At 45.0% G+C, this 14,954-nt stretch overlaps 1 gene segment (V, D, J or C); it reads right to left on the bottom strand.

The window, feature by feature from the left end:
- Positions 1-794: 794 nt before the first annotated feature.
- LOC110199858 (immunoglobulin heavy constant mu-like) lies at positions 795-10,040 on the bottom strand. The segment is given in 6 exon segments: positions 795-1,219; positions 2,946-3,061; positions 6,743-7,075; positions 7,636-7,953; positions 8,867-9,196; positions 9,692-10,040. Coding segments are annotated over 6 exon segments (1,371 nt in total).
- Positions 10,041-14,954: the final 4,914 nt, after the last annotated feature.

Here is a 14,954-nt window from a genome sequence, read left to right as displayed (position 1 = left end):
AAAGTGCTTTATTTATAAAGTATTTCAAGTATTTGAAGAAAATTGTCATGTAAGCTTCTTCTTGATGGCAGGAACTGTTTTTTGTTTTTGTTTGTTTTTGGCCTTTCTTTGGCCCTTCCAGATCCTAGCACACTGCTTCTTGAATGACTGATTAATCTTTCTCCAGTCTGCACATTCCTTATTCCTTTAACTTATCTTTGCATAACTTGATTTCAAGTGCCTTTACTATCCTGATTGCATTGCAGCTTGTCAGCATCCTTTTAATAAATGCAGTAATGAACATAATATTCTAGATATGGTCTGACTAGGGCAGTGTAGAACAAGACTTTTTCACACTTCACCCCTCCACCTCCTCCAGATTAGCTCTATGTTGCTGCTAATTTAGGCTGAGTTCACATTAATTCTTTTGAATGCCACATCACATTTCTGAAACGCTGAATTTACAGGTCCTTGAACCTTCCAGGCTTTTTTCATATGACTGGTTATCTAGTTACACCTGACCTCTTCTGTTGCAGTTTTTCCTTATTGATGTTTTGAATTCAAGTGTTGGATTTTATCATATTTGTTTCCAACCTATCTTTATTCTGTCATTCAGTATATAAACTCTCTTTTCTAACTTTGTGTTATTTGCAAATTTGGCTTTCCTAATGCAAAGCAAAACCGGGTTTGAAGTTTTGGAATAACATAGCCGTACGTGAATCTCTGATGAATTGAGAGCATCCCTCAATGACTTCCTAGGACAGGAAAAGGATTTCAGGGCCTTTTAGATTCTTTAGTGTTTCTAATAAAAGCCATTGTGACAATATAATATACTTTTTTATTTCAAAATGACATTGTGGTCTATAACAGCTTTTATGTTTTACTGGTTTTGTTAACTAGTAAAATACAATTAGTTGTGCTTAAGAAATATGCATTTCCTCCTTCTAAATCCTAATTTTGGGAGGAAGGACATGATAGAGGTTGCAGGAGGTAAGTTCTACATAAAGTAATAAGAGGATGTGGGAAAACCACATGGAAATCAAAAGTTAAGTTCTCCCCACGTCCCTCTCCATCACCCCCACAAGCTTGGGAGCCTCTTGGTTTTCCAAGAGTTGTTGAAAGGGTGAATTGTATCAGTCAGCAGGGGAAGCATGGCTCAGGCCTTCAGGGAATTACCCCTTCTTTTGGTTCAAGCGCTTTGTTTTCAGATGTTTGCCTTTCAAGCATGAATTTATTTCACCTGTGAATAATAAAGAAATGGCATTAGTATGCTAGATTTGAGGTTAGACAGAGCTATGTACAAATTCCACCTTACACCTACTAGCTATGTGACAGTATGTAGGTCATTTTAATCTCTCTGTGACTCAGTTTCTTCATCTTCAAAACAGATACCTGTGGTATCTACCTCATGACATAATTTATATAAGGCCTTTTGTAAATGTCTAATGTTATTATGAATAAGAACAATATTAATAATAATAGTAAAAATATGGTTTTTCTCTTGACAATTTTTTGGGAAAGAATATCAGAGGCAGAAAAGGACCTTTGTGAATCCATTGGAGATAGTTTGGAACAGAGATGGGGAACCAGTGGCCCCAGGGCCACATGTGGCCCTCTAGGTCCTCAAGTGTGGCCCTTTGACAGAATCCAAACTTCACAGAACAAATTGCCTTAAGAAAAGGATTTGTTCTGTAAAACTTGGACTCAGTGAAAAGGCAGCACCAAAGACCTAGAAGGCCACATGTGGCCTCGAGGCTGTAGGCTCCTCACCCCTGGTTTGGAATAATGAAAGAGGTATAGTAGAAATCCCATTGACTCTGAAATCAGAGGATCTGAGTTCAAATCCCACCTCTGACACTTCATACTGTGTTACCTTAGGCAAGATACTTAACCTCTCTGGGCCTCTATTGCCTCATCTGCAAAATAATGGGTTTGTACTAGGTGGGCTCTGAGATCTTTTCCACATAGATATGGAGGAATATGTCAAACTGTGTTTCCTACAGAGATCTAAAATTGTGACATTGTTGGCCCAAACATAACCCCTACATATTTTTAAAATGAGACCTTAAGTCAGTCAATACATATTTGTTAAGCACCTACTATATGCCAGGTTCGTGCTAAGCCCCGGTGATACAAAAAGAAAGGATAGTCCCTGCCCTCAAGGAGCTCCAAATCTAATGGAGGAGACCACAAGCAAACAAATATGCATAAACTATATATATAATATATTTTGTGTGTATATATATGTAAACATATAATAAATTAGAAATTAGCAAAGAGAAGACTGAAGAGGGGTTGGGAAAGGCTTCCATCAGAAGATGGCATTTAAATTATGACTTAAAGGGAGCTAGAGAAGCTAGTAGAAGGAGATGAGGAGGAAGAGCATTCCAGGCACAGGAGAAAGACAGTGAAAACGAGTAGAGTCTGAAGATGCAATGTCCTGTTCAAGGAAAAGCAAAGAGGCTGATGTCGCCGGATGGAAGGATATGAAGAGGAGTGTTAGGTACAAGAAGACTAGAAAGTTACATACCTTATAGATAAGATGCAACTTAATTGTGAGCAGGAGTATACACACACACACACACACACACACATATAACTACATAAAACAATGAACAAATATACATGAAACACAAAACAGTTAAAGAAACATAACAGCAAAATAAGAAACAAGCATACTGAAACAAGCAGTAATTTATAGCAGTAAAAATATGAAATGCTTTGTAAATGTCTAATGTTATTGTGAATAATAATAATAATAATAATAATAATAATATTAAAGGCAAAGCATATTTCACATTAGAAATCTCTAGTATTGTTGCCTAAATACATATATAACTACATTTCAGGTTTACCTAAATATCTAATAACTTAATAACATCATAACTTAGCTAAAAAGAGAGTGCCTATGTCATACTTCCTTGGGCACACGCTTGTTCAAAATGTATGCATCCATGTCCTCTTACCTTGAACAAAGTGACTGTTGTACTGTAAAAGAGACTCAGCAGGAAGAGGACAATGAAAGTAGAAGCTGTTGTCCACAGGTTCTCAAATCCCTCTTCTTCAGCATTAACTTCCCCTTCTTTATGGGTTTTAATGATAGAGAACAGAAAGAACAGTGTTAGATTCAGTCACTATGGGGCTGGGACTAGACAGAAGATTTTGCTACTTGGGAGAGGATGTTAACTAGGAATAAACTGCTAAATAGGCATCTCTTAGATGTGTTTTCTATGAAGATGACATTTTCTAGAGGAAGTCTATGGTCCTTGCGCCAGGAACAGAGACAGGCATCTAGGAATAGGAAGGTTATAAGCATGGGAGGAGCCAGAAACTTGGAAAAATACAATTGAAAATATGTTCTTAGTGTGACTTAGTGTGACACGAAATGCAGAGAAGGGAATGAAAATGCAGTTAAAAAAGGAAACTTTCCCTGCAGTCACACAAGGATCTCTATAGAGTGCTAATAACAAGATTAAAGTCACTATTTAAAAATGAATTCTGATTTAAAATGAGTTCTGAGAGTGATTTCACTCTGTGCTGCTCTTATGGATGACCAGAGCAGTGAGAACAAGTGGGATTAATAACAGAAACAAAGAGAGAGAGATGATGATGATGATGATGATGATGATGATGATAATTAATGCAGGTCATATATGTGAGAGATGAGTGCATCTGTGTGTAAGAACATGTGCATGTGTGTATCTATGTGTCTGTTCCTGCAAATGAAAGTCTTGGTTTAGGATTTTCCTGGTTCACGTAGGCTCTTCTGCATTCTTATTTGGATCTGAGAAAACTTGAGGATCGATGTGGTCATCAAATTTTCTTAAATGACTAAGCTTTGGATGAGAGGAGTAAAATGTATATGAACTCTGGACTGGCAGTGGGGGGATGGGAATATTGAGCCTAGAGTTTAATGAATTATGGTTGATTTCAAGACTCCCCTTTCCTAATGTGATTATGAAAGATATTTTCTTTGGAGAATCAAGGGTTGAAGAGAAGACCTGCCCTGGGGAAAGTGAGCACAGAGCTCACTTCAGTCTACTGTGAGAGTCAATGAGTTAAGGTGTTATACAGGAGGTATCTTAGTGTTTTTCTCATCATAATAGGCCCCATGTTACTCTATCCAGTTATCCAAAAGAAAAGAAGTAGAATGTAGTTGAAATCTATTGTGCTGGCTGAGGATATCTTTCCATGACCATATAAGTGTGGGGCAAATAAAGAAACTAAAAACTAATGATAGATGATACCATCTTCTATTTCCTTCTTCCCCCTTCAGTAATGGTTGAAGGCAGTACTTGTAGCTTTCTATAGAAAGACTAAACCGGTAAACAATATACTTGGATCATAAAGTTGCTTGGGAATTGGATATGTAGGGAGAAAGATAACAGCCCAACATTCAAACTAAAGACTATACTAGGATATACAGTTATCTCAATAACATCCCTAGAATACTGTTTAAGGCATCATTTCTATTGTTTACCAATTCTCAGTTTGTGTTCTATTTTTTCTGTCCTCACATTTCTGTAGCACAACTTGCTTCTCTCAGCTTTTCAACAGGAAATAAGCTTTCTGTCTATGACTGTTTGTGTATGTAATCTAAGAGGATTTCGCAGCTTTGTTTTTCCTTAAGAACTCATGATTACACAGAAGGAAGCATTTGAAGTCCCTCCTGATTCTATGTTTAGACCATAGTACTTATCAACAATCACTGCTGATTATTACCGAGAGCAATAGAGCCTGATCTGTTGGAGAAACTAAGATTGGGTTACATTAAGGAAGACATCTTATAGACTTAATTTTGTGCAAGATGTTCAGGTGCTTCTGCTATAATGGAATTGAGCTCGGGGTAAAGGATCAACTGGACTCTTGGGAATTTAGATTTTCTTGCTGAGTTCCCAAGGACGGATCTGGGATGTGTTTAGGAATGGATTTATTTGGAAATTTCAGAGAAGAAGGTTAGCTAGGGAAGCAAAATAGTTTCTTTAGCTTCTGTGCTATTCAGGCAAATTAGAGAATATTGACTTTCTACATAAAAGTAAATATTGTTTGTAGGTCAACACATCATTTTCATTAGGATCAGATGTTCTTTAGGTTGCCTGGACCTGCATTTTGCTAAGATGACTGTGTCTCAGGGCAGAGTCCTCATAGAAAATATTAATTTTGCCTTAATGAACTATTGCATCATGTTCCCAAGTGTACATTACTGTGTTTGGACTTCTATTGGACAATAAGCAATTTGGAATTGGACAGCAGGCAATTTCTGCATAACTTGTCTCTTCCTTTGTCACCTACAAGCTCCATCACAGCCATAAGTTCTTTGGATAAAGAGTCATTGGTTTTTCTAGGGCTGCCTAAAATTCCATCCTCATGTAGCTTCTAACAAGGAAGCCAGAAAGGTGGGCTTATTCAACTGGGATCCCTTAGATATTTCTCTTTTCTCTTTGATATTTCTCTTTCCTCTTTGATATTTCTTTGAAAAGGTGACCCACGACTCCTTCCATGGAGGTCATTGAACAAGGTCACATTTGGTAGTAACTCTATTCTCAATCTTAAAGATTAGCCTTCTCCTATTCTAGTTCCATCAGCTTGTACTCTTTGGATAAGATGCACTTACCTAGGGAGAGACACTAAAGGTCTAGGTCAGGATCATCATGTATGGGGTATACTGGGAGAAGAAATGGAGGCATCATCTTGAACTGACTTATTTCCTTGAGTCTAGGATTACTCATCCCTGGGACCCTGTGTCCCATTCCCTTGGACATGAGGAGATGAAATAGCTAGGTTTCCACTCAAAGCTTAGACTAGGGAATTAAAGAGAGTGTTATGAATGATCAGGGGGGCAGAGGGTTTTGAATTCTACATAATTAGGCTAAGATGTGGAGTTAATACACCTGAGGCCATTGTAAGAGGCATTGCTTCCTTCCCCTCTCTCCCAGAAGGCTGAATATTTTAAGTGGAAAAATGCACATTACACCTACTAAGGGACAACATGATGTGTTTGGCTGAAAACTCCATAGACCCCACATGATAGGAGGATTGTCAAAATTCTACAAATACTCATACTTCCCTTCCAGGGAAGAGGTTTCCACTGACTTAGTCTAGTGATAATGATGATGATGATGATGATGATGATGATGCGTGTGTGTGTGTGTGTGTGTGTGTGTGTGTGTGTGTGTGTGTGTCTGGGTACACATTTATGTTCCTGTGTATCCATATATGAGTATATATGTTATGAGCTTTTTTTCTGCCAAAATTTGTTTTCAAGGACTTAGAAATATGAGCTGCATTTATAGCATCTGAGCAACATGGGATTGAGGTGAAGAGTAAAGTTGGGGAAAGGTGATGAGATTGAGTGAGGGAGGCAAGGCCTAAGGTGGTGTTTGTGTGTGTAGGCAAATAATTTGAGAGGTGATATGAGGGAAAAGGGTCAGGAAAGGAATGTTGCACAAAGAGAAGCTTAGGGCCAGTCAGATACCATTGTTTACTACAGAACCAGAACCAATGCCTCTTTGTAAAGTTGATTATTTTTATTTCTAATTTTTATAAAATGCAGTATCTTATTTCAGTCACATGATCTTACACACTCCTTTGGGGAATTCAGTTGGCACAGAAGCCCCCAGAATCTGTCCCACGAATGAGCTAGATAGTGAGAGTAGGACGTGTAGGGACAGTAAAAGGAGATTGGCCAAGACCACACCCTCTCAGTAGCAGGCATTGGTTGCATCAGATAGCACAAGGGAGACATTGACGAAGGTGGGTTTACCAGTGGACTTGTCCACGGTCTTCTCAGTCACCGAAAAGGGTAGTGCTTCATGAACCACCACACAGGTATAGGAATCCCCCGCATTCCAGTGTTTCTCAGGCACTGTCAGGGTGCTGTGGGAGAAGTAGAGACCGTCTTTCTGGGGCTCCTGCTGGGGGCTGCTGGTGACATATTTCTCTGAGGGTATAGGCTGTCCTTTGTGTTGCCACTGGACAAACACATCTGCTGGATAGAAGTCCTTCACCAGGCAGGTTAGGGTAGCTGATTCCCTCAGGCTCAGCTCTTCAGAAGTTGGAGGCAATAGATAGACAACTGGTGCTTTCTTGGTAGAACCTGTAAACAAAGAGGTTATTGGATGAGGTAGGCTGAAAAATGGAAGGTCTGAGAGTAGAGAGCTCATAGTCACAGCTTAAAAGCGTGACACGAGCCAAGGGAGGAGAGTCTTGTGGTGAATCTGGGGTCTACTAGCAGAAAGTTGGAAAAGAGGCTCCTGGCTCCTCTGAAATCCTAGAGATAAAGAGTTATGTGTGATGGGATTCATACTGAAAGATTATTTCAGTATTTCCCAGTAATCCAAGGGCAACATGTGGAAGGATGGGAATAAGGGTGGGAAGGAGGAATAAGAGGAAGAGGAAGATCTGTTGGACCTTTCATGCAAAAACTTTGCTGCTTCTGCTTTAGCGATAAAAGACTGGGGTCCTCTGGGTTGGTTTTTCTAGATTTAGGAAAACGAACTCAAAGTTTTTCTAGAGACTTCACAAGAGTTTAAACCACCCTTTCTGCCCCCCCCACATGGCATCCAAGATAGTATCATCTGACTCTGGATGGGCCAATTGCAGAGTTAGTGAAGGGAGGAGAGATGCCAAGAAGGAGGAGAAAGTTGGGATCCTTACCTTTTGGCTTAGAGATTTCTTTCTTCAAGGGTTCAGGATAGTTAGGATGAATCACGGTGCATCTGAATATGTCCCCTGAATCCCATTCTTCTGCACAGACTGTGGTTATTCCCTCAGCACTAAAAGTGCCATTGAGGTGGCTGAGGGACATCTTAATGGTGGTGTCCAGAGGCTGTCCATTCTCCCGGGTCCAGGAAATATTTGGATTTTGAGGAGTGGGAAGGTTTGTGACTATACAGGTTAATGTGGCTGATTTGGTACGAAAGATGCTTGCGAAGGAGGGGGGGATGACAAAGACTTCAATGGGTGATTCTGGTTCTATGTCAAAGGAAAAGTTACATTGAATTTCCGAAAGGAGGCAAATTGAGACAAAATTGTACAGGCCCTCCAAATACCAGTAATGTTTACTATGGCTCTATTCTTCTTCTCCCTTAATCTTCTCTTCCCCTTTAACACCTCCTCCTTCTTGCATACTCACTATGGGTTTAAGTGCTTTCTTCTTTTTGATAAAGTGGCCAGCAATCTGAGCTTATGGGTCTGATAAATTCTGTAGAGTTCTTTGGAACTATTCTTCCAGGCAGGAAGTCATCTCTAAGGGAATTTCCCATGTTTCTCCTGGTCTCCAGGGAAGACCATTCCTACCTTTACTCAGTGTGACCAACTCCAAAGATTGCTGAGCAATGCCCTAGAACTCTCTTTCTTATTTCTAATCTAACTGCTCATGCTGCAGAATGCTTCTATTTCTTTTCATTCATTCTTCATAAGAGAAGGAGAATGTGAACATTCTCCAGCTGAAGAAGATCTAGAATTATTTTTGTGCAGTCTTCCCCCACGTGCCTCCACACAAGTAAATAAAGAGAAAGAGATCCTATTAAGCGTCATTGATCTCAGCCACTTATGAAGTAGGATGAGAAGTGGTTAAACAGCCATCATCAGTGTTTGAGGCTCTTGGAGCAACTAGATTCATGTTTAGCAGAGCTGATCTCAGTTCCAGATCACCAGGACTAAAACTTTGGGATTTGGAATCTATATTATCAGCATGCTAGGGTCTTTCTGGGCATGTTAGCCCATCTTTCCTCTAGGTCGAAGTCCTAAGCTAGGGAGGATTTCCTGGGGAAGAATACTTCTCTGGGGCTGTCCTATAAATAGGATTATTAGGTATAATCTCAGGAGTGAGAAGGCTGGGAATTCCAACTCACTTCCAAGGAATTCCATCCTGAACATCACTTACCCCCAGTGAAACAGGTTGAGGAAACATTCTTCTGGAATTGGGCCCTTTCATGTGCTACCTGGCAGGTGAATGTATTTTGGCTGAGCCAGTCATTTTCACTGACAGTCAGGCTGCTCTGCAGGAAGTAAGTCCCAGAGCCTTCAGGCAGGACTTGACCTGTAGAGACACCTGACCGAAGTGGCCTGCCCTCTCGAAGCCATGTTAACTTGATCTTGTTTGGCCTGAAGTTGGTGGCTTGACAGATGAGCTTAGATGTTCTTAGGCCAGAGCTGGAGAATGCATCACGGGGTGGAATATACACAGTCACATTAGGGGAACTGGTGCTGGGATCTGAATAGGAACACAAGCCAGGAAAGGGGGAGTTAGGAGCCTGTCATGATGAGGCACAATTAAACAAAAGAAAGTTTTTGCTTTGACTAGCTTTGCCTGTCTGGAGGAGTCCTCCCCTTATTTGACCCTTTGAGTTTCTGTGCCTGGTTACTTTCATTAGGGATGATTCTGAGGATAGAAATGGAATAGAGGGATCAGCATCTAGAATGGAGATGAGCCCAACAGCTCCCTTAAATCAGACCTCTTCTTTGAGCCCATTATAGCTAGGGAGGAGCATAGGCAAGTATATGGGTGTATGTGTATACACTTTGGTGTGTCTATATATTTGTTGTGTATGTGTGTGTATAAAATGCTTATGTATGGGACATACATTTGGTGCTATCTGCTGGGATGTTTTGTTCCCCTCAAAACTGCAGGCTAGTTCTGCTTCATGGAACCAAAGCAAGCGTAAGGAGGAGAGAAAAGATAAAGAAGGAGTTGTACTTCGGATCTTACCTGGAAGTGGAACTTCAATTTCCTTGTTGCCTTTGGGATGCTGGGTCTTGCATACCAAGTAGCTATCTTGTCCTTGGAAGACATCATTGGCAGGGAGTATCACCTGTGAGGTGGCTGTGTATGTGCCCCCACTCATAAGGGATGGGAAGATCTTCAAATCTGTGGTACTCACAGCACTTCGGTTTTGGTAACTCCAGGAGAAGTTTATGGATCCAGGTAGAAAATCCTTAGCCAAACAACCCACAGCCACAGAAGCATCCTTCATTTGAGAACTCCCACAGGAGGAGAGTAAGTAGAGGTTTGGTGCAGCTGTCTTAGCTGAAGAAGAGAATAGGGGAGGACAAAACAGAAGAAAGATGCTAAAAATTAAAGGCTTTTCAGGAGGGCTGACACCAAAAGAGGAGAAAAGATCTAATTTCCTTGTCTGTGAAGTTATAGATGAGAAGCTGGAGCAGTTTAAGAGTAGTGAGCTAATTATTCAAAGTTCTCTAGATGAGTGTATATCATACCTTCCTTTTCAGGTGTTCTGTGCATATGCCCCATTTTTGGCTCATCCACCCCAAAAAGGAGCTAGATACCATAGCCTGGGCTCCCTACAAGGCTTAGCATCCAAGCAAAAGACGATGCAGCATTGCCAGTGAAAGCAACACACACGAGGATGCATATTTCTGAAGAGATCAGCCCTAGGGAAATCCCAATCCTGAAAACCCTCATCTAAACAGGGAAATTTAACCAGAGGTCCATGAAATTAAAAAAATTATTCATTGTATTTCAATATAATTGATTTCATTTGTAATCTTACAGATTTTATTTTATGTTTTTTACTTTAAGAAGTCCATGGATGTCACCAGATAAAGATTTCATGACTCAAAAAACATTGAGAACCCCTAGAATCTTGTGGCAAGAAAAGGCCAGTGCTGGTCAGTGTCAAAAGTGGAGGATCATATGATTAGTTAAGTTAAGCTCTGTCTGGGCCAAGGCTATCCTTTTTACTACTTTGGTCCTGTTCTCAGATCACCCAGATCCGTAGACACTACTCTACAGAGAGAGAAGCCAAACCCTCTTAGCTAAAATCTGTCAGTTGCTGGGAACACCATTCTGTATGCCAAAGGGAGCTTTTCACTTTTCATTGATCCAATGAAGTCTGAAGTGCTAGTTGTACAGAACTGGAGAACTAGTCACCTACTTATGTTGAAAAGCTCCTTCCTGGCTAAATCTAGACAATGTGTGTGTGTGTGTGTGTGTGTGTGTGTGTGTGTGTGTGTGTAGTGGTGGTGGTGGTGGTGGTGGTGGAATTTATTTCCCTAGAGCCTTCCTCCAATCCTCAGAATCAAAAATGTAACATCTTTTTAAGCCAGGAGAAAAGAAAGGTGACTCATCTTTTCAAGACCCTAGCATTATCCTGAGGAGGCGGGTGATGTGAGTAAAAGCTCTATAGGAATGGGCCTAGAACATGGGTTTCATGCACAACTCATCAGCAAAGCTCTGTGAATATGGAGCAAAATAGCTCAGTCCTAGAGGGAATTCACAGACAGACTCAGTTAAAAATAAGACCAGCCTCAGTAGGAGCTCCTCATCTCAGCTTAGCTTAGCTCAGCTTTTACTGGGGTATCTGCACAAAGTAATCCCAGGCTCAGGTGAGCTGAAGACTTTTGTATGGACTGACCCAAACTCAGTTCTTTCTAGCTCAGCTCATTTCAACCCAGTCTAGAAAAGACTGAAGATGGCCTCAGACCATCCAGCACAACTTCAGCAGGGGATCAGTACCTTCTTGTTTAGCTTTCAAGCACATTAGTCAGTTTGGGCCAGCCTAGATATGCCCAGTTCCAACACAGGGCCAGCTGAGAAAAGCCTCAGCTCCGTTCAACTCAGCTTACTGGGTAAGGCGATAGTTTTTTGGGCTAATTTTAGCCCAGTCCAGCTCAATCCAGCTCTAGCAGGAGGCCTGCATGGATCTGAACTAGTGCCGCCAAACTTATCTGAGCTCAGTTCCATCATCTGTAAAATGAGCTACAGAAGGAGACAGCAAACCTCTCTAGCACCTTTGCCAACAAAATCCCAAATGGGGTTACAAGGAGTTGGACACACCAGAACAATAAAAATGGCACCAGCACAGCCTCAGCTCTTGCTCCAGCTCTTCTGAAAAGTCCTGGCTGTAACTCAAGCTTCCTCCCCAGTTCTAGCTCTTCCATAGCCCCTGTTCTAGCCTGGCCCAATCTCTGGCTTCAGCTCCGGCTCCAACATAAGCTCAGTAAGACCTTTAGCTCCAGCTTAGGCTCAACTCTGTCCTCAACTCAGAATTAGCTCCAGACCAAGCTCCAGCTCAGCTCCAGAGCATCATCATTTTAGTTCCAGTTCTACCTCTATTTCTAGCTCAAGTATAGCCACAACTCCAGTAGCCTTAGTTCTTGTCTGCTGCCATCTTTGGCTCTGGTTCATTCACATTTCTAGCTCCAGTTCTACCTCTGATTTAGCCCTAGCTCCAGGGACCCTCAGTAGAAACTGTAACCCAGCTCCGGTTCTTATTCAGTCCTATCTCTGGCTCTAGCTCAGCCCCAACCTCAACTCTAGCTCCACCAGCTCTAGGTCTAGCTCATTCCAAGCCCCATTTCTAGCCAGCTCTAGCTCTGGTTCAGCTTCAGCTCTAAGACACCCTCAGTAGGATCTCTGGCTCCCACTCAGTCATGTCTCTAACTTAGGTTCAGCTCCAGCCCTGGCTCAGACCCAGTTCCAATTCTAGATCAGCTCTAGCTCTAGATCAGCCCCAGCCTTGGCTCCAGCTCTAGCTCAGTCCCAGCCCCAAACCCAGCTCTAGCCCAGCTCCAGCTCTAGCTCAGCCCCAGCCCCAAACCCAGCTCTAGCTCAGTCCCAGTCCCAGCCCCAGCTCAGTCCCAGCCCCAACCCCAGCTCTAGCTCAGCCCCAGCCTCAGGCCATAGCTCAGTCCCAGCCCCACCCCCAGCTCTAGCTCAGCCCCAGCCCCAAACCCAGCTCTAGCTCAGCCCCAGCCCCAAACCCAGTTCTAGCTCAGTCCCAGCCCCAGCCCCAGCTCAGTCCCAGCCCCAGCCCCACCTCAGCCCCAGCGTCAGCCACAGCTCAGTCCCAGCCCCAACCCAGCTCTAGCTCAGCCCCAGATCCAGCTCAGCCTCAGCCCCAACCCCAGCTCTAGCTTAGCCCCAGCCCCAGCCCCAGCTCAACCCCAGCCTCGGCCATAGCTCAGTCCCAGCCCAAACTCCAGCTCTATCTCAGTCCCAGCCCCAAACCCAGCTCTAGCTCAGTCCCAGCCCCAGCCCCAGCTCAGTCCCAGCCCCAGCCCCAGCTCAGCCCCAGCGTCAGCCACAGCTCAGTCCCAGCCCCAACCCCAGCTCTAGCTCAGCCCCAGATCCAGCTCAGCCTCAGCCCCAACCCCAGCTCTAGCTTAGCCCCAGCCCCAGCCCCAGCTCAACCCCAGCCTTGGCCATAGCTCAGTCCCAGCCCAAACTCCAGCTCTATCTCAGTCCCAGCCCCAAACCCAGCTCTAGCTCAGCTTCAGCCCCAACCTCAGTTCAAGCTCAGCCCCAGCCGCAACCCCAGCTCTAGCTCAGCCCCAACCCCAGCTCTAGCTTAGCCCCAGCCCAGCTCCAGCTCAGTCCCAGCCCCAACCCCAGCTCTAGCTCAGCCCCAGCCCCAACCCCAGCTCTAGCTCAGCCCCAGCTCCAGCTCCAGCTCAGCCCCAGCCCCAACCCCAGCTCTAGCTCAGTCCCAGCCCCAAACCCAGCTCTAGCTCAGCCCCAGCCTCGGCCATAGCTCAGTCCCAGCCCCAAACCCAGCTCTAGCTCAGCCCGAGGCCCAACCCCAACTCCAGCTCAGCCTCAGCCCCAACCCCAGCTCTAGCTCAGCCTCAGCCCCAAACCCAGCTCTAGCTCAGTCCCAGCCCCAGCCCCAGCTCAGTCCCAGCCCCAACCTCAGCTCTAGCTCAGTCCCAGCCCCAGCCCCAGCTCAGTCCCAGCCCCAACCTCAGCTCTAGCTCAGCCCTAGCCTTGACCATAGCTCAGTCTCAGCCCCAACCCCAGCTCTAGCTCAGCCCCAGCCCCAGCCCCAGCTCAGTCCCAGCCCCAACCTCAGCTCTAGCTCAGCCCTAGCCTTGGCCATAGCTCAGTCTCAGACCCAACCCCAACTCTAGCTCAGCCCTAGCTCCAGCTCAGCCTCAGCCCCAACCCCAGCTCTAGCTTAGCCCCAGCCCAGCTCCAGCTCAGTCCTAGCCCCAGCTCCAGCTCTAGCTCAGTCCCAGCCCCAGCTCCAGCTCTAGCTCAGCCTCAGCCCCAAACCCAGCTCTAGCTCAGTCCCAGCCCCAGCCCCAGCTCAGTCCCAGCCCCAATCTCAGCTCTAGCTCAGCCCTAGCCTTGGCCATAGCTCAGTCTCAGACCCAATCCCAACTCTAGCTCAGCCCTAGCTCCAGCTCAGTCCTAGCCCCAACTTCAGCTCTAGCTCAGTCCCAGCCCCAAACCCAGCTCTAGCCCAGCTCCAGCTCTAGCTCAGCCTCAGCCTCAACCCCAGCTCTAGCTCAGTCCCAGCCTCAACCTCAGTTCAAGCTCAGCCCTAGCCCCAGCCCCAGCTCAGTCCCAGCCCCAATCTCAGCTCTAACTCAGCCCTAGCCTTGGCCATAGCTCAGTCTCAGACCCAATCCCAACTCTAGCTCAGCCCTAGCTCCAGCTCAGTCCTAGCCCCAACTTCAGCTCTAGCTCAGTCCCAGCCCCAAACCCAGCTCTAGCCCAGCTCCAGCTCTAGCTCAGCCTCAGCCTCAACCCCAGCTCTAGCTCAGTCCCAGCCTCAACCTCAGTTCAAGCTCAGCCCTAGCCCCAACCCAGCTCAGCCTCAGCCCCAACCCCAGCTCCAGCTCAACCCCAGTCACAGCTCTAGCTCTAGCTCAGTCCCAGCCCCAGCTCCAGTTCAGCCCCAGCCCCAAACCCAGCTCTGGCTCAGCCCCTGCCCAACCCCAGTTCTAGCTCAGCCTCAGCTCTAGCTCAGCCCCAGCCCTAGCCCCAGTCTTGGCTGCAGCCTCAGCTCTAGCCCCAGTGCCAGCCTCAGCTCTCTCTGTACCCCTAGTTCAACCTCAGCTCCAATTCAGCCCCAGTTCCAGCTCAGCCTTACCCCCAGGCTCAGCCCTTGCTGTACTTCTATTTCAACCCTGGCTCTAGCTTAGCTCCAGCAGCAACTGTATCCCTAGTTCACTCCACTCTCTAGTTCATCCTGAATTCCAGCTCAGCTTATCTGCACCTCATCTCT

This window comes from Phascolarctos cinereus, unplaced genomic scaffold (genome assembly GCF_003287225.1).
Source record: "Phascolarctos cinereus isolate Bilbo 61053 unplaced genomic scaffold, phaCin_HiC Scaffold_3;HRSCAF=262, whole genome shotgun sequence".
In the NCBI taxonomy this organism is placed as follows: domain Eukaryota; kingdom Metazoa; phylum Chordata; class Mammalia; order Diprotodontia; family Phascolarctidae; genus Phascolarctos; species Phascolarctos cinereus.
The sequence above is the reverse complement of the archived record's forward strand: the minus strand, read 5'-3'. Positions and strand labels throughout refer to the sequence as shown.